Source organism: Drosophila rhopaloa, unplaced genomic scaffold (assembly GCF_018152115.1).
Source record: "Drosophila rhopaloa isolate 14029-0021.01 unplaced genomic scaffold, ASM1815211v1 contig_218, whole genome shotgun sequence".
Taxonomy (NCBI): Eukaryota; Metazoa; Arthropoda; class Insecta; order Diptera; family Drosophilidae; genus Drosophila; species Drosophila rhopaloa.
In genome coordinates this window covers 1,972,909-1,991,248 of record NW_025335104.1, presented here as the reverse complement: position 1 = coordinate 1,991,248, position 18,340 = coordinate 1,972,909, and the positions used below count along the sequence as shown (strand labels likewise).

At 47.5% G+C, this 18,340-nt stretch overlaps 2 protein-coding genes across 3 annotated transcripts in view; both read right to left on the bottom strand.

Annotated features, from left to right (window-relative positions):
- The window catches only part of LOC108037158 (neurotrimin), a 277,439-nt gene that overhangs the window by 177,574 nt on the left and 81,525 nt on the right, over positions 1 to 18,340 (bottom strand). The window lies entirely within an intron of this gene.
- On the bottom strand, positions 11,923 to 12,474 carry LOC123037906. Its single transcript, XM_044460760.1, has one exon. It carries the CDS (start codon positions 12,472 to 12,474, stop codon positions 11,923 to 11,925), a length of 552 nt encoding a protein of 183 aa, XP_044316695.1.

Below are 18,340 nucleotides of genomic sequence, written 5' to 3'. Positions count from 1 at the left end.
GAACATAATTATTTTGACCTGAAATTTTCACATTTTGCAACACTGTTATTTAAGCAGCTGATCACATTAAAAAATTGATTATATCAACTCAGGGCGCGATCCTGATCAAGAATATATATACTTTACTAGAGCACCCGGCGAACTTTGTCTCGCCCCAATTTCACGACTTCATATAAGCCCAGAGTAATAATAAAACACTGGTAATTCCAATTTCATAAAAAATGTATTTGACTCGAAATCAGTGGAGAGCGATGTGATAAACAATATTTTTTGTTTTGTTATCCAGTGCAAAAATAAATAATGATGACGTCTTTCCCACACGCGAACAGGCTACGTATAACTGCCCATGTGAAAAACATTGATATTCCAGATTAATCCCGCAGACATCCTACGATTTGCCTTGCGATTTGTTGATTGTCATCGCAAATGCCAATCGAACTGGGAACTGAATCCTCTTGAATTGGAATGGAAGATCTGTTGGAATAATCAGAATTCGTGGGATAAGAACTTCCTCTCGCATGTTGTTCATCAGTTTTTTAACGGACAACCGCGTACCGTTGCATAATCTCGGATGATTTAGATTCCGCAGCATTATAATAATTGGTCCCACTTTCAGTTGCAAATTATGCGGCGGAGTTCCTGGCACATCCAGTGAGTTCAAAAATTCTGTCGGATAGTTGGTCGCTTCATCCTCGTCGGTCACGCTGTCAACGGATCTGTATGAATGCAGTTCTCTAGCGATTTGACTTTGAATAACGAAATTCAAACTATCTACGTCCTTATTCTTCGCTGCTAATATTGCCCGTTCACTAATCCAATCGAGATTTTTATAATTTTGTGCAATGTCGGGAAACACTTTTGTGATGAGTTCCTCTTTCGACGATGTGAACTCGCAAAAATTTGCTGGGAACGATATTAGTCCAGTCTAAACATCAACAGGAATTTCGACATTGCCAAGCGCCAGGAGTTGTCTTGAGAACTAAGCAGCGGAAGGGTCATTCTGCAATGCGACTCTCATATTCGTGGACAATTTAAACTTCTTGACATATCGCCACAAAGAGGACGATTTTAGACTGCAATTGGCCATCATCCCGACGCTTGAGAACAATATCGCGTGATTCCACATTCTCGCCAACAATCACCACTGCGACTTCATTAATAGTGGGAGCATTAAATTGTCTTGCATGGCTTCCAGTGGGCCTTTTGTCAGCGCTGATAATGATTTTGTGGTCGTCATACAATGCATTCGTATCCAATGCGGTTTTGAACAATCTGACCAATTCATTACGCTTATGCAGAAGATTTTGCAATTGTTGTATAATTTCACGTTTAGTTGCAGTGAAAATTGCACAACGCTGATTTAGTTCATCTTCCGAATCACCAATGAAGTAGATCTGAAGGAATTCATGATCTTTGTTCGGTGTAAAAAAGCGCCAGCTCGATGGTGAATTGCCCTTGAATCTGAATGTTGGGATGCAATTTTGAAAAAAATGAGAGTTGTCCATTTTGATAATAAAGGGACGCCATTACCTTATAACTCGGATTGTAGCCTGGTTGATGAGCAACCTCGGCTCCAAATGACGTAATTTGAAAGCATCCGTTATATTTTTGTGCAAGCTTTAGGAAACTGTTTGATTGGGCTGAATTTCCATATAGTAGCGAATACAATGGCTCTGGTGGATGAGAAAAAACGGGCAATTTTGCCACCTGCACAGCATAAGCCGGGGGTTTCCAATCGAAACTTCAGTGCATTGCAATGCTGACATACGACAGACAATGAACCAATAACAACGCAGCTATGATCTTTGTAGGGTGTTTCGGAATTGTATGCGAATGCAGCGCGATTCAAGTTTTCATTTGCGGCTGGTCTTCTTCTACTCACATTTTGTCGGGCTTGAGGTGGTCTTTGTGCCGATGCATTTATTTCTGCACGTACCTCTTGCGTTCGATTATTACGGACATTCTGAGAATGTATCGCATTGCGTAAATGCCATCCAAGTCTTGATCTAAAAGCAGGCATTATTTCCAATTAAAACTTTGGCAATGTTTCGTTAACTTGATTTTTTACAGTTTTATGTACAACAATGAAGGCATTATTTTTAAAGACCGCTGTTTAAACAGTTTTATGTACAACAATGAATACATCTCTTGAGCCGATAGCGACTTTTCCGGCAGGCTTTCCAAAATTTTCTTATGTATTAACCTTCTTCTGGCAATTACAAACAACTGAAAAAAAATTTGAGCCAAATCGGCCCAGCCGTTCTCTTGTTTTGTGATGGCGTACATTTTTTGTACCATTTTTATATATATAGATAATAATAACCATTTAATGTCAGAAAAAATTATTATTAAATATTGATCAAATTATGTGTTTATGTAAATAAATGAAAATGCGATGAATTACTGATGAAAATGAGATAATTTACTGATGAAAATGCGATGAATTAATGATGAAAATGAGATATATTACTGATGAAAATGCGATTTAATAGCGATGCATTCATCACATTTTAATCAGCAATTCATCACATTTTAACCCAAAAATATTAAATTTTGACTCATCAGCGAAAATTACGTAATATTTTTGGATCCATATGACGTTCTTACGTATGGCGTAAAGCCAATACAGAGCTGCAAGACAAACATCTAAAACCCACCGTTAAGCATGACGGCGGACACTTTATGGTTTGGGCCTGTAAGTCCGCAGCAGGAGTCGGAAACCTTAAATTTATTGAAAGCACAATGGATAAAAATGTTTATCTTAATATCCTTAAGGATAATTTACTCCAAAGTGCTGAGAAATTGGGAATAAAACAGAGTTTTCGGTTCTACCAAGACACTGACCCAAAGCAAAAGTGGGGTAAAGTTCAATATTGGCTGGGTTATAATTGTCCCCATATAATGAAATCGCCTGCTCAATCACCCGATTTTAATGTTATTGAGAATTTGTCGGCTTTGCTGGACTCGAAAATTCGGGAGCGCAATATTTCCAATAAAAACGACTTGAAGACCACAAAAAAATTGGTCGAATCTATTCCCAATCGACTGAAGTCGGTTGTCGAAAAAATATTATTTTAATTTCCGCCGCCCTTACCAAATACTAAAATTAAAATAATATTTTTTTTGCAATTTTTTATAAGTAATTTGATGAACTGGGTCAAATAAGCTGTGACGTTGAAAAAGGCAGTATTTTTAGTTTTTATTGTTTAATTAAGAATTTCTTTGCTATTATAAATAAATGAAAACATATTTTTTAAGTTAAAACAACAGTTAACCTTTCTGCGTCTTATTTTTATGGGTATCTCTTATGGTTCAGGAGTTATACCGGTTTAATGTTAAAAATTAGGTGTGGGTCAAATAAGCTGTGAGCCACTGTGTATATACATACAAGATTTTTCGGAACATTATTTAAACATCTTCTCATTCTTAAACAATTCATTGTAGTTCAGGCAAAACTGCTACCCGGGCTTGGACTGCATCAGCTGCAAGGCCTTCTTTTTAAGTCAGGAAATTTGGACACGGAGAAAAGTTAAGTTTGCCCTCGGAGCGGCTTAAATTTAACACCCCGTTTCTTTCCTAGCTTTCCGAGCTCCGAGAGGGAAAAAAGGGCCAGGTAAGTACAAATCAATAAAGTATTATCACTTCTACTAAGCCAGACTTCGGATTTCAGCTCCTGAGTTGCGCAAAGCCGGACTCAAGCTCGCGGAATCACGAGGACGTGCAGAAGGGCCTTGAAACCACAGTGGTACTGTTGCTCCACGGGTCATCTCCTTAATGACTCCGAGCGCTAGCATCTTGTCGACTTCATCCTCAAACACCTTCTGCTTGGCTGGAGGAATCGGATAGAGTCGAGCACATTTACTGCTTTGCGGGATTCTTGTCTGGACGCATCCTTCCCGCCCTCGGATCGCCCAGACGACCGTTAGCCGCGCAATTCGGATATTTCGGAGACACGGTGTCTGGCCTTTCGCATCGGTAGCAGAACAACCGGCGTTCTGTTGCAGCACGGTCACGGAACCCGTGGTCTACGGCTCCGCAGTTCCAGGAGCCCGCTCGGAATGTATTCCTGGCCTTCGCACGCAACTCATTCACCTACTCTGCAGTCTGGGTATCAGCTGCCTCGCTAGCCCTGGCCTTCTCCGCAGGAGGATTGCGCATAGGCCGCACATCTTCGCACAATCCGTCCACCATCAGCACATCCATTGCGTAAACACGCAAGATTCGTTCGCTCTTTCTCAAGCCCTTTTTGATAATCTTCGCCATCTGTCGCTCTGACATTGGTTTTTTTAGGCGAGAGGCTAACTGCTGCTTCGCATGGACATAGTCTACTACGGCTTCTCTCGGTTGCTGATCCCTCTGCAGAAGCAGATGCATTCTGTCGTGCTCCGTCTGGTGGCCTGAAAACCTATCCAGCTGCGGCCATCTGTCCACTAGGGTTGTTGATAATATATCAAAATATCAATATATCGATATTTTTTCCTAAAAATGATATATTTATAACGTGATTTTTTATTTGCCCAAATATCGGAATTCCGATATTTTTTGATTTTTTTGTCTTTGGTCACTCTGAATTGCAAAGCGACAGACTGAAAGAATTCAGGCGCGAAACAAAAAAAATTGAGTGTAAAATCAAACTATACGGATATTAAAAACGGCGTCCGCCATCAAATGTGTTGTATGATGATGACTGACGCACACATAACGCAAAGGATGTTATTAAAATCCATAAACACTGCATACTGGTCATAAAATATATATAATAAAATACTATTGTTTTTAAAAAGTAACTTATTGTCTTTTTATTGTGGGCGGTCAATTTTTCATTTAAATATAAATATATCGACATTTTTATGTGATATTTTTAATATTATCATTTATTTTTGATAAAAAAATATCATCGAAACGATGTTTTTAAAATTTTCGACAACCCTACTGTCAACCCTGCAGTGATGCACGTGTACCCGTTGATAAGGCTCCCGCTCAGGCAAACAGATGTGGTCTCTGCGTAGACCATAGATGAGATTCTCATGTTATTTACCTAACATAGACTTAGTAAAATAAAAACACTTTTAATTCAGAACTCAACGCATGGTAGATGTGTTTTCTTTTGGGTTGTCATCTAACATTTTGGTCTTCGAACCGTTCTTTAAGTTTTCCGATTGTAGGTAAGAAGTTTAGATATAAACCAGCGCCTTAAAGAAACTATGTGGTTGGTCAAAATAAATTCAGCACCTTAAAGACTATTTTTCTGGTCGCTAAAAACAATTAATTGATTACATTCGCTGTAAGGGATTGAGTATAACAATTATAAACGACAAAATAAATAAAGTCTTTTATGTTTAAATAAAAAACAAGAAAGGAAAATCCCAACTTCCTAACTTTAAAAACACCAAAGTTATAGTATTTCCGATCGATCAGTTATATGGCAGCAATATGATATAGTCGCCCGATCCGGCTCGTTCCGACTTATATACTATCTGCAATAGAAAGACAACTTTTGGGAAAGTTTCAAGCAGATAGCTTTAAAACTGAGGGACTAGTTTGCGTAGAAACGGACGGACGGACGGACAGACGGACGGACAGACGGACGGACAGACGGACGGACAGACGGACGGACAGACGGACGGACAGACGGACGGACAGACGGACATGGCTAGATCGACTCTCCTGGTGATGCTGATCAAGAATATATATACTTTATAGGGTCGGAAATGTCTCCTTCACTGCGTTGCAAACTTTTGACTGAAATTATAATACCCTCTGCAAGGGTATAAAAAAGTGATATAGACTTGGATGAACTTCAAAAAGGAGATAATCAAGAATCATTAAAAAAAATTCCAACCATAAACAATCATCTTTAACTTAAAAAACGTACAAAAATAAAATAAGTCCGTAAAATATCACTTACAAAAAAGAATTGGGGATCATATATTTACAAATTGCAACTGTGTACAATGTAAATACATACATATGTATATGCTTACATACATACACACATACGCCATTGTTTGACTCAGACCTCCAATTTGGCTAACTTGATTTGATTTGCATAGTTCTTGGGATATAGTTCGGTATTGACAAATGAAAACCATCGCAATTTCCTTTAAGGGGTTACCCGGGTCTTGGAGCACAAAAAAACCTATTTTCGTGAATTTTTTTAAAAGATCTTAGGACAATTTCACAAATTTCGTTTATTGTACATTAATGTTTATGGTTTGACCAACATTGTGTAAAAATTTTAACCAAAATTTTTTTTAAATTGAGCTTGTAACGAACTGATTTGAATGTCTGCTCGCTACGAGTTTCGTGCGGCTAGCTCAGAAGATGTGTGTTGTTCGTCCCACCAAATTTATATAAACGTGACCGCCCGATTATCTAGTGAGAACGCACAGAATGTTGGGATGCTTGTATTGGGATCTTTATTCGCCGACTTATCCCTCGGCCTGGGACTAATGGTGACAGATGGGTATCTCAACGCCTCCCTTGAAGAATTGTGGTCGCTCCACCGTCGCTCTCCGCTGCCTCGCCGTTCGCTGCTCGCTGCTCCGAAACGCCTCCGCTGTCTTTGGCCTCGGGGTTTCTGAGGGTCTAGGGATGCGTCACCGTTCCCAGACTAGGGTGAACAGGCACCGGGCTCTCAAAGCGTACGCCTTTCGCAGCCACAGCCTCCTGTCCCTGGATCTGTCCCGGCCGGTCGCACCAGACGCCTGCACAGTTTCCACCTGACGGTTCAAGCATACGCCGGAAGGCCGCCAATGCAGTCCCTGTGGCAGGACGCTAGGTTCAAGACGAACGCTTCCGCCCTCGCCTCTTAGCCGTGGACTGGATGTGTTGTGGAATGGCTTGGTTGCCGCTGGGCCTGCGATGGCTGCTCGTCGCTCCTTGTGTTCTCGATGCCCTTGCTCTGCTCACGTCGTGGTCTGCGTGCTCTAGTGAGACTAGGTGCAGCGGTCTTTGGCTCTCGAGATTCGGTCAGTTGCCTGTCTAGGACTCTGGCGGTGAATTACCGTGCTCTCGACGCATACGCCTCTCGAGACACCAGTGGTTCAGACGCGCGTCCCTCGTGGCTAGTCGCACCAGGGCCTGCACAATTCTCGCCTGTCGGTTCAGGCGTACGCCGGAATTCGATATGGCAATTGCTTTCGCACGGCCGCTCGTTCTGGACAACTTCCCTTTCGAGCCCACGGTTCTCGGTCGAAGGACTCTTTCTATTCACTTCCGTCGGACTCGCCGAGCAATATGCCAAGCTCACGTCGCGACGAGAATTAGAACAAAGCGCCTGGACTTAGCCGCGTGATGCCTCAAGGACCTCAGCTACCTGTTTCTCAGCTCGGCGACTTCAACTCTAAGTCCCGAACGTCTTGATGTAGCGATCTTGCTCCTGTTGACTCGGCGCGGCTCTGCTTCCTCCTGATGTTGACTTGACTTGTTTTCCTCGCTGATTTACTGCTTGTCTACTGATCTTGCTGGATTGACTCCTTGTGATCGACTGATCCCGCTTCCTGCGCTCGGCCCGCTTTTATAGGCCGGCGTATCCCGTTAATTCTCGGCTTCTCCTTTTCGGTTTTTGCGCACGGCACCATACTCGGTCCAAAGTCCGTCGCCTTCTACCGTTACACGTTCTCTCCAAACTCTCTCCAGCCGTATTCTCCAAACTATCACCAGCTGTGTTCTCCAAACTCTCACCAGCTGTGTTCTCCAAACTCTCACCAGCTGTATCTCTCCAAACTCTCTCCAGCTGTGTTCTCCAAACTCTCACCAGCTGTATTTCTCCAAACTCTCTCCAGCTGTATTCTCCAAACTCTCATTCATTTGTGAGGGGTTATTTAACTCCTCACATTCTCCCCTTTCTTCGGGAACGAAATGAGACTTGCTCCTCTTCTCCGGCTGTTATCTTGGAGTTCTCCTTGGATCCGCTGTTCTGGATCGCTGATGTTGGTCCTCCTTCCCTCGACGTCGCTCCTTCTCGTTCTATGTATTTACCGCCCCAAGATGTTTCCCCCATAGACTTGATTTCCTTCTCTCCGGCTGTCTTCCTTGTAAATCCTTGTAGCCGTTGAGTCTTCTTGCTCCTCCAAATGGTTCCCTCGACGCTCACATCTCGTATTTGAGTTCCACAGCGCCGATGCTCCATTCCTTTTCCCGCCCAAGATGTTTCCCCCATAGACTTGACTTCCTTCTCCCCGGCTGTCTTCCTTGTAAATCCTTGTAGCCGTTGAGTCTTCTTGCTCCTCCAAATGGTTCCCTCGACGCTCACATCTCGTATTTGAGTTCCACAGCGCCGATGCTCCATTCCTTTTCCCGCCCAAGATGTTTCCCCATAGACGTCTCGTGTTCTCCTTCGCATCTCCTTTGAATGTCCCGCCCAAGATGTTTCCCCCATATGCTTCGCGTTCTAAGCATCTCCTTTCCTTCGTTGTCTGGTCACACTACTGCTTTCCCGATCGGTTTTCCAGCCGATATCGATGATTCGAATTATTGCAGCGTTGCCATCCGGTTGTGGCGATATATTTTTTTAGTGTGACCCTTCCTGTGCCGTCATCTCCAGTTTTCTGAGCCCATCGATCGACACTATCGTCTAGTGCCAATCGACCGCTTATAAATCGAAGCGCCCCCATCCCTGTAATGAAGTGATGTAGCATAATTCTTTGCATTTGGTGAGTATTTCATGCTTTCTTTTGTTTTCCCTTTTTTATTTTCTCCCTTCGCCCTTCAGATGCCCTTTCCAGGCTCAACCTCTCTCTGGCTGAGATGGCGACCTGACAGGAAGAGTGCAAAGAAGAAGCTAAACTCATTGCTGGGCATTGTTATTCGCCCCGGCTTCAGGTACGTATCATAAGTTTTAACGTTCATCTTTCCTGCGTGTACTAATATATTTCCTTATTAATTTTTTTTTAGATTACTGCTGCCGACGATGCATCCCTCCCTCATCTTTCCAGCTACTTCCCCGACTTTAAATTAATAAGTTTGTGTTTACATGTGTGTTTGTGTTTTTTTTCTTTTGATTTATTGGGCGTATACCCGGATGCCGGCTGCCCCTACCCTCACCCGGAACCTCCGTCCGCCTTGGGTGACCAGGACGCACCTCCTTCCGCCCTTCCTTTGCGCCGTCGCGACCGCCGGTGCCTCCGTAATGCCTTCCGGCCATTCTTCGCGGGCGACCTCTCGCCAACCGCCTGGCTCCGGAGCCGACGTCTGCCGCTCGAATAGTGGCCTCGCGCGCGCTACCTCTGGCTCCGACTGCTGCCGCTGCAGAGGAGGTCGGTGGTTGACCTTGGGTTCTGGCCACACCCAGGGTCCTTTCTCCAATGGCTCCTCCGAGTGTGTTGCCTCCTTCCTGTCGTACGGCCCCGTACTCGGCGTCGGTGGGGCCCATGCGTCCGGCCGGCCTCTTTTCCGGGGATCCCTCGGGTTCATGTGGGGGGCCTCTTCCTCCCATATACGCGGCTTATCCCCGTCTGCCTCCGTCGCTGGTCCCTCCGGCCACGTCCATACTACCGACTGCTGCCGCCACCGCACACCCTCGGCAATAAATGCCCGCGTGCTGTGGCTGACGTGGGCCGCCGGTACGTCGGTCCTCACCGTCGTCGACCCCTCCGTTGTGGGGAATGGAGTTTCCGGCGTACTTGGCTCGGGCTGGGGGTACCGCGGGGTAGGTGGCCGTGCTGGCCGCCATGGGGGTGTAGCCCTCGGCACTTCTCCTCCGTTCCCCGGGTCTTCGTCGCGATGCCCCTCCGGCCGCCATGGAGGCGTGGCCATCGGCGCCTCTTCCCCGCTCACCGGTTCCTCGCCGAAGTGCCACATCGGTTCGTACCGTGGCGTCGGCGGCACCTCTGGCAACCATCTCGGCGGAGATGGTGCCCACTCTTCCTCCTCGCCCTTCTCTTCCGCCGCAGGCTCCTCCGCCACATATCGGGGCGTTGGCGGGACCTCCCACATCCGCCGTTCTTCCTCCTCCGCCTCCTTCAATTTGGCGTGCCACCGAATGGCCGCCTCCACGTGGTGGCGGTGCAGTTGGGCCTTCCTTTCGGGCTCCTGCTCCCGCTCTTGCTCCGTCGGATCTCGGAGCTCAGGCCCCGCCTGCTTCTGAGCCATGGCCCGGCTGACCGCCTCGATGTGGCCACTTGATGGCGCTGCCTCCTCGTTTCTGATCTCGGGGGTTTGGCCCCCGACAGCCGACGTCCCGGGTGGGATGCGACCATCCCTCGCCGCCTTGCGGAGCCGCCACTCCCTCTGCTCTGTGACAGGGTCATCCACCATCTCGACATCGCTGTCCGAGCTGATAATGGGCTCCGGCGAAGACTCTACGGCGCGAGCCCGTTTCAGGGACCGCCACGGAGTTCGGGTAGGCCGGGCTGCCGACCATCCTTGCCCCGGGTTGGGTCCCTGCTGGGCCGCCATCCTCCTACGTGCTTCGGCTCGAGTTATCACACTGCTCATCTTGACTGACGTTTTCCTAATGCCTAATCGTCGCAGGGCTTTCCTCGAATGAAGCCTCGGTTTCGTGCCCTCCTCTTTATTTGTTACCGTTATCCTTTGCTCTCGTACGGCACAGTTCTCTTTGCTGTGCCGTCTTCCCCCTTTCTTTGTAAAACTTGTAAGCCTTTTAGCTTGACATATCCACATAGCACTTTGGATGCTGCGGTTCGCCGCTTCTCACCGTGCTTAACAAATGTTGTCCAGGTAGCTTTGGTATATATCTTGGGTATCCTTGGTTTATCCTAGAGGTATCCTTGGGATTCCCTTAAGGGATCCTCTGGATATCCTTTGGGGTATCCTTGTGGTGTCCTTGCAGTAACCCTGGACTATCCTTGTGTTATCCTTAGGGATCCTTGGTGCATCCTTTGGGTGCATTTAGGGCATCCTTGTGGTGTCCTTACGGGTATCCTTGGGGTGTCCTTGTTTTATTCTTAGTGATCCTTAGTGTATCCTTTGGGTGCCTTTAGGGCATCCTTGTGGTGTCCTTACGGGTATCCTTGGATTATCCTTGTGTTACCCTTAGGGAATCCTTAGGGTATCCTCGGGGTTCCTTTGGTGTGTTCTTGTGGTGTCCTTACGTGTATCCTTTGGGTATCCTTGTGTTTTCCCGATTCAGTGTCCGCCTGGCGTAATCACGGATGATTTGGCGGCTGCCCAAAGTTGAATCCTGATGCCTTGCGGTCTGGGTTCCTTGCATGTTGATCGTGTCCTTGTGCTGTACCCGTAAGTGTCCTTTCCGCCTGGCGTGATCATGGATGACTCTGGCGAATGCCCGACGCTGAATCCTGTTGCCTTGTGGTCTGGATCCCTTATGAGTATCCTTTCCGCGTGTTGTAATCATGGATGACTCTGGCGACTGCCCAAAGTTGAATCCTGATGCCTTGCGGTCTGGGTTCCTTGCATGTTGATCGTGTCCTTGTGCTGTATCCGTAAGTGTCCTTTCCGCCTGGCGTGATCATGGATGACTCTGGCGAACGCCCGACGCTGAATCCTGTTGCCTTGTGGTCTGGATCCCTTATGAGTGTCCTTTCCGCGAGTTGTAATCATGGATGACTCTGGCGACTGCCCAAAGTTGAATCCTGATGCCTTGCGGTCTGGGTTCCTTGCATGTTGATCGTGTCCTTGTGCTGTATCCGTAAGTGTCCTTTCCGCCTGGCGTGATCATGGATGACTCTGGCGAACGCCCGACGCTGAATCCTGTTGCCTTGTGGTCTGGATCCCTTATGAGTGTCCTTTCCGCGAGTTGTAATCATGGATGACTCTGGCGACTGCCCAAAGTTGAATCCTGATGCCTTGCGGTCTGGGTTCCTTGCATGTTGATCGTGTCCTTGTGCTGTATCCGTAAGTGTCCTTTCCGCCTGGCGTGATCATGGATGACTCTGGCGAACGCCCGACGCTGAATCCTGTTGCCTTGTGGTCTGGATCCCTTATGAAACCCTTGTCCTAGTCCTCCGGTGTGTCCGCCGTCTGCTCTTGTGCCGTTTCTGCTTGTTGCTGCTTAAGCTCGCTAATGTGAATAGTCCGCTCTTTCTTCGAATGTGTGTGGCGTATTTTGCAGATTACCGGCGAGACGAAATCTACAACCTGGTAAGGACCATCGTACCTCGGGGCTAATTTCGCTGCGAAACCCTCGGCTGCTTTGGATAGGTGGTGTTCTTTTGCCCATACTATGCTGCCCACCTCCGGCGTCCACTGCCTCCTCCTCAGATTGTAGTATCTGGCTTGGTCCTGGGATGCTTTTTCCATGTTCCGCCTTACTATTTCGAAGATTTCTTTCAATTTGGCGGCCTTCTCATCTGGTGTCTCTGTGTTTCTCCCAGAGCCTAACGTTTCTTTGTCATATAATGCGTTTGGCAGACGGGGTTCCCGGCCCTGTGTGAGAAACGCTGGGGAGTATCCAGTTGATTCAGATATGCTTGAGTTCACTGCTAGCATAATCTCTGGCCAGTTCTCGTCCCAAGTTCTGTGATCTTTTCCTGCGAATTGAGCTATCATCGTCTTCACCGTACGGTTAGTCCGTTCTGTTGGGTTTTCCTGCGGTGTGTAGGGTGCCGTGAATTGGTGTTTTATTCCCATTTCGTTAAGAAATCTTTTAAAGGATCGACTGGTGAACTGTACTCCGTTGTCGGTTATCACTATCTTTGGAGCCCCGAATCTTGATATTATGCGTTCTCTGAACGCCTTCTGTAGGGTCTCTGCCGTTGCTGTTCGTAGTGGTACAATTTCCGTCCATTTAGAGAACCGATCAACTAAAACCAATATTATTTGATTTCCATGCTTTGATCTAGGTAGTGGCCCGACGAAGTCCGCACATACTGTTGCCCATGGTTCCTCTGGTACCTGAGTTAGCATTTTCCCTGCTGCCTGCAGCTGATTGGGCTTGTATTTCAAGCAAACTTCACACTTGCGTACGTGGATCCTGGCGTCTCTGTGCATTCCTGGCCAGTAGTATCGGGCTGCCAGGCGTGCTATTGTTCTTCTACTCCCAACATGGCCAGCGGATGGGGAGTCATGATTCTCTTCTAGGACGCCTTGTCTTAGACCCTGCGGAACGCACAGTTTCCAAGCCACGACATCTTCATAGCCCGCTCTGTGAGGAATGTGCCTATATAGTGACTCGCCTTCCATCACATAATCTGGATATTTTTGTGGTTGTGCTCTTATTTTCTCCAACATACTCCTGATCCAGCTGCAGCTATTGGTAGGTTCTGATGCGTCTTTTATGGCCCTAAGTGTCTCTGGCAACGGTTGTCGGGATAAGGCGTCTGCTACTACGTTCAGTTGTCCTTTCCTGTACGCTACCTCGAAGTCGTACTGTTGTAGTTCCAGGGCCCATCTTGCTATCCTTCCGGACGGGCTTTCTATGCTGTTTAACCACTTTAAAGCCATGTGGTCTGTAACCACTTTAAAATGGTAGCCCTCCAAGTACGGCTTCAGCTTCCTGATTGCCCACACGATTGCCAAGCACTCTTTTTCAGTAGTGGAGTAATTTTTCTCCGCGCCGTTCAGTGTCCGGCTTGAGTAAGAAATGACCCTTTCGCCGTGCTCTGTCTCTTGAGTCAGGATTGCACCTAACCCATAGTCGCTGGCGTCCGTCTGAAGGATGAACTTTTTCTCAAAATCTGGGCACGCCAGCACTGGATCGGCTACTAATCGTGCCTTTACCTCTTCGAAGGCCTGTTGGTGTTCCGGCGTCCATGTCCACTTTGTGCCTTTGCGCAGAAGATCGTTCAGTGGTCTAACTATACGCGCAAAGTCTGGCACAAATCGTCGATACCATGAGGCTACGCCTAGGTATTGCCGTAGTTCGCGTACTGTCGACGGTGGCTCTAGTTCGGCTATGGCTGCTACCTTCTCGGGATCTGTGCCTATCCCTTCGCTAGTAACGCGGTGTCCTAGGTAAAGCAATTCTTGCTTGAAGAATTTGCATTTATCGGCGTTTATTCTCAAATTTGCTTCCTTTAGGCGCCTGAACACTTCCTTTAGGTTCTCCACGTGTTCTTTCAGTGTGCGTCCGATCACAATGATGTCATCTTGGTATGCAAACGCGTATGGTGACATCTGCGGGCCGATTACCTGATCCAGAGCCCTTTGGAACGTGGCCGATGCTGAATGTAGTCCGAAAGGCATTACTTTCCATTGGTATAAACCTTTGCCGGGTACTGTAAATGCCGTATATTGCCGACTATTTGCTTCCAAAGGGACTTGCCAATATCCGTCTTTCAGATCCAGACTGCTTATATATTTCGCCTCTCTGAGTTGATCCAGGATATAGTTGATTCGCGGCATCGGGTAGGCATCTTTTATGGACTTCGCGTTTATTTGTCTGAAATCCACACATAGCCTCCACTTGCCCGTCTTCTTTTTCACCATCACGATGGGCGAGCTGTATGGACTTCTTGAATGTTCTATGAAGCCCATCTGTAACAGCTCGTCCACTTTTGCGTTGATTTCTCCTTGGACTCTTGGGTTCTTAGGATAATACCTCTGCTTGATTGGCTTGTCGTCTTTCATGGTGATTTGGTGCTCGGCCACTGTAGATGTTCCTGACATGGTGCTGAAATCTGCTAACTGTTTGGCGAGGAATTTCTCGATGTCCTCTTCATCACTTAAGTGTGAATCTACAGCCACCGACAGCCTTTCTTCTAGACATCCATTGTGTCGTTTTCTTGCCGGTATTTGCAATTCATGCCCGGCACATTTTATTTCTGCACCGACTCCTGTGAGGAAATTCCATCCCAGCACTAGTTCGTCCACTACTCCTGGAAGTATTAACAGATTCATCTCCAATTGTTTGTTTCCAAATTTCACCGTGATTTCGAGCTGTGAGCTTATCCGGCTGCATCTGCCGTCTGCCAACCTAACTTGCCGTCTTGTCCTTGTGATCATTCCTGTGTCAGTCAGTCTATCCGCTAGCTCCTCATTAATGAAACTTGACGTTGCTCCCGTGTCAATTGTGGCCTTGTATGCGACGCCTCCAATTTCAACGTACGCGGATAACTGCTGCTCTTCCTCGATCAACTTGCCAGTTAGTTTGGAGAGGAGACACTTTGCGACCCCTGTGCGCCTCTCTGCGACTGGGATCGCTGCCCATTTCCCGCCTTTTGGCAGCACTCTACACTCCTGATGCCAATTTTGCCGCACACCCAGCAGAACAGTAGTCTTTGGTTTCTGCATCCTCGTGCCCAGTGTTCGTGTCCTCCACAACGGCGACATGCCTCCTGTGGGTTCACCACGTGGGTCTGTGTATTGGTGGCTCTTGGCATTGGGTTGCGTGCTATCTGAGTGGTGTTTGGTGGCCTCCATAACGTGTTCGTTGGTTGCCTTTGTTGTGTTGTATTGGCCGGTGTCCACTGGCCAAAGGACGGGGTTTGGTTTACCGTGCTGTCTTCACATCTCCTGCATGTAGTTTGTGGTGTTGCTGCGATTTTGTTTCGAGAGAACTTGTGTTCGTGGATGAACTCTTCTCGCTCTTTGTCCAGTTCTTCGTACTCGTCAGCCAGGATCATTAGTGTGTCCAGATCATCCACTTTGTACGTTCTTAGTGAGATTCTCAGGTCTGGTGTGCAGTTGTCCTTGATTATTTCTAGGGTCTCCTTTGGCGAATACCCGAGTGGCCTCATCAAAGTCTGCATGTCCACCATGTAATCTTTGAACGGTTCCCTGAAACCCTGTTTCCGTTGCTTCACCTTGTCTGCCAATTTCGAGAAGAACCCTCTCGGCAGAAAGTACGTCTGGAAACTTTCGCTGAACTCTCCCCATGTTCTCCACTGTTTGTTGTTTGAAATGAACCATTTCAGTGCTTTGCCTTGCAATAGCTCTGGCATTGCACGTGGGATCATGTTCAGGTTCAGCCCGTACGTGTTTGCGGACCATTCCACCTGCTCTAGAAATTCTAGTGGCTTCTCTGTGCCATCGAATTTGAACGACCATTCCCTCACTTGCTTTGCGACTTTGGCGTAATCTGGAGTGCTAGGCCTTTGCTGCCCTGTTATTCTTTCTTGGCTTGGGTTTCGACTCCTGCCAGCTTCCCTCATGCTGTCCACTCCGAGACTTGCTATGAGCTCCTCGGCGTCAGGGTTCAGCAATTTGATTGTTGGGCCTGGCTTATCGCCGTATTTCTCTTCCAGCTCAGCCCAGATCTCTGCTACTCTTGGGTCATCCTGTTTCCTTGTGAGGTACTCTGAGAGGGCTTTCCTCATGTCATCCGTTCTTCCCTCCAAAGTGATGCCTAACTTGGCTCCTATTTTGGCGAAATCCTCTTTCTTGAGGAGATAAATCCATCCTTTCCCCATTTTCTGTTTGTTTGCTGATTCTCACCGACCGGACAATCACGTTTTGGGCGCCAGATGTAACGAACTGATTTGAATGTCTGCTCGCTACGAGTTTCGTGCGGCTAGCTCAGAAGATGTGTGTTGTTCGTCCCACCAAATTTATATAAACGTGACCGCCCGATTATCTAGTGAGAACGCACAGAATGTTGGGATGCTTGTATTGGGATCTTTATTCGCCGACTTATCCCTCGGCCTGGGACTAATGGTGACAGATGGGTATCTCAACGCCTCCCTTGAAGAATTGTGGTCGCTCCACCGTCGCTCTCCGCTGCCTCGCCGTTCGCTGCTCGCTGCTCCGAAACGCCTCCGCTGTCTTTGGCCTCGGGGTTTCTGAGGGTCTAGGGATGCGTCACCGTTCCCAGACTAGGGTGAACAGGCACCGGGCTCTCAAAGCGTACGCCTTTCGCAGCCACAGCCTCCTGTCCCTGGATCTGTCCCGGCCGGTCGCACCAGACGCCTGCACAGTTTCCACCTGACGGTTCAAGCATACGCCGGAAGGCCGCCAATGCAGTCCCTGTGGCAGGACGCTAGGTTCAAGACGAACGCTTCCGCCCTCGCCTCTTAGCCGTGGACTGGATGTGTTGTGGAATGGCTTGGTTGCCGCTGGGCCTGCGATGGCTGCTCGTCGCTCCTTGTGTTCTCGATGCCCTTGCTCTGCTCACGTCGTGGTCTGCGTGCTCTAGTGAGACTAGGTGCAGCGGTCTTTGGCTCTCGAGATTCGGTCAGTTGCCTGTCTAGGACTCTGGCGGTGAATTACCGTGCTCTCGACGCATACGCCTCTCGAGACACCAGTGGTTCAAACGCGCGTCCCTCGTGGCTAGTCGCACCAGGGCCTGCACAATTCTCGCCTGTCGGTTCAGGCGTACGCCGGAATTCGATATGGCAACTGCTTTCGCACGGCCGCTCGTTCTGGACAACTTCCCTTTCGAGCCCACGGTTCTCGGTCGAAGGACTCTTTCTATTCACTTCCGTCGGACTCGCCGAGCAATATGCCAAGCTCACGTCGCGACAAGAATTAGAACAAAGCGCCTGGACTTAGCCGCGTGATGCCTCAAGGACCTCAGCTACCTGTTTCTCAGCTCGGCGACTTCAACTCTAAGTCCCGAACGTCTTGATGTAGCGATCTTGCTCCTGTTGACTCGGCGCGGCTCTGCTTCCTCCTGATGTTGACTTGACTTGTTTTCCTCGCTGATTTACTGCTTGTCTACTGATCTTGCTGGATTGACTCCTTGTGATCGACTGATCCCGCTTCCTGCGCTCGGCCCGCTTTTATAGGCCGGCGTATCCCGTTAATTCTCGGCTTCTCCTTTTCGGTTTTTGCGCACGGCACCATACTCGGTCCAAAGTCCGTCGCCTTCTACCGTTACACGTTCTCTCCAAACTCTCTCCAGCCGTATTCTCCAAACTATCACCAGCTGTGTTCTCCAAACTCTCACCAGCTGTGTTCTCCAAACTCTCACCAGCTGTATCTCTCCAAACTCTCTCCAGCTGTGTTTTCCAAACTCTCACCAGCTGTATTTCTCCAAACTCTCTCCAGCTGTATTCTCCAAACTCTCATTCATTTGTGAGGGGTTATTTAACTCCTCACAAGCTGTTGAGGCAGGCTTGAACTTGACCTCTTAAAAAATTGTGTCCTTGCGGTAGGCAAAATATCTAAGTCAATTTTTATCTGAAATCAAAAAACCAAAATTATTCTGATAGTGTATGTGTCTCGCTTGTCCTCTACGAGCCATTTTTTTTTTAAATTAAAAATTGAATTTTTGGTAGCGCTTTTCATAAAAAGTTTTTTTTACGTATATTTTGGCCATATTTTGGCTTATAAAATGAGTTGTAATTAAAAATTAAAAAAATCCCTCCGTTAAGGACAAGAGAATTATGTCTAAAAGAAGTGGGCAAAAGCAGAAGTTGATCGGTGCAATAGTTTTTGAGAAATCGTGACTACCGACTTCAAAAAGTGGTTTTGAAAAAACGCGTTTAAAGTGCCGCATCTGCCCGACGCCAGAGCCCGAATTGCCCGTTGTGACGTT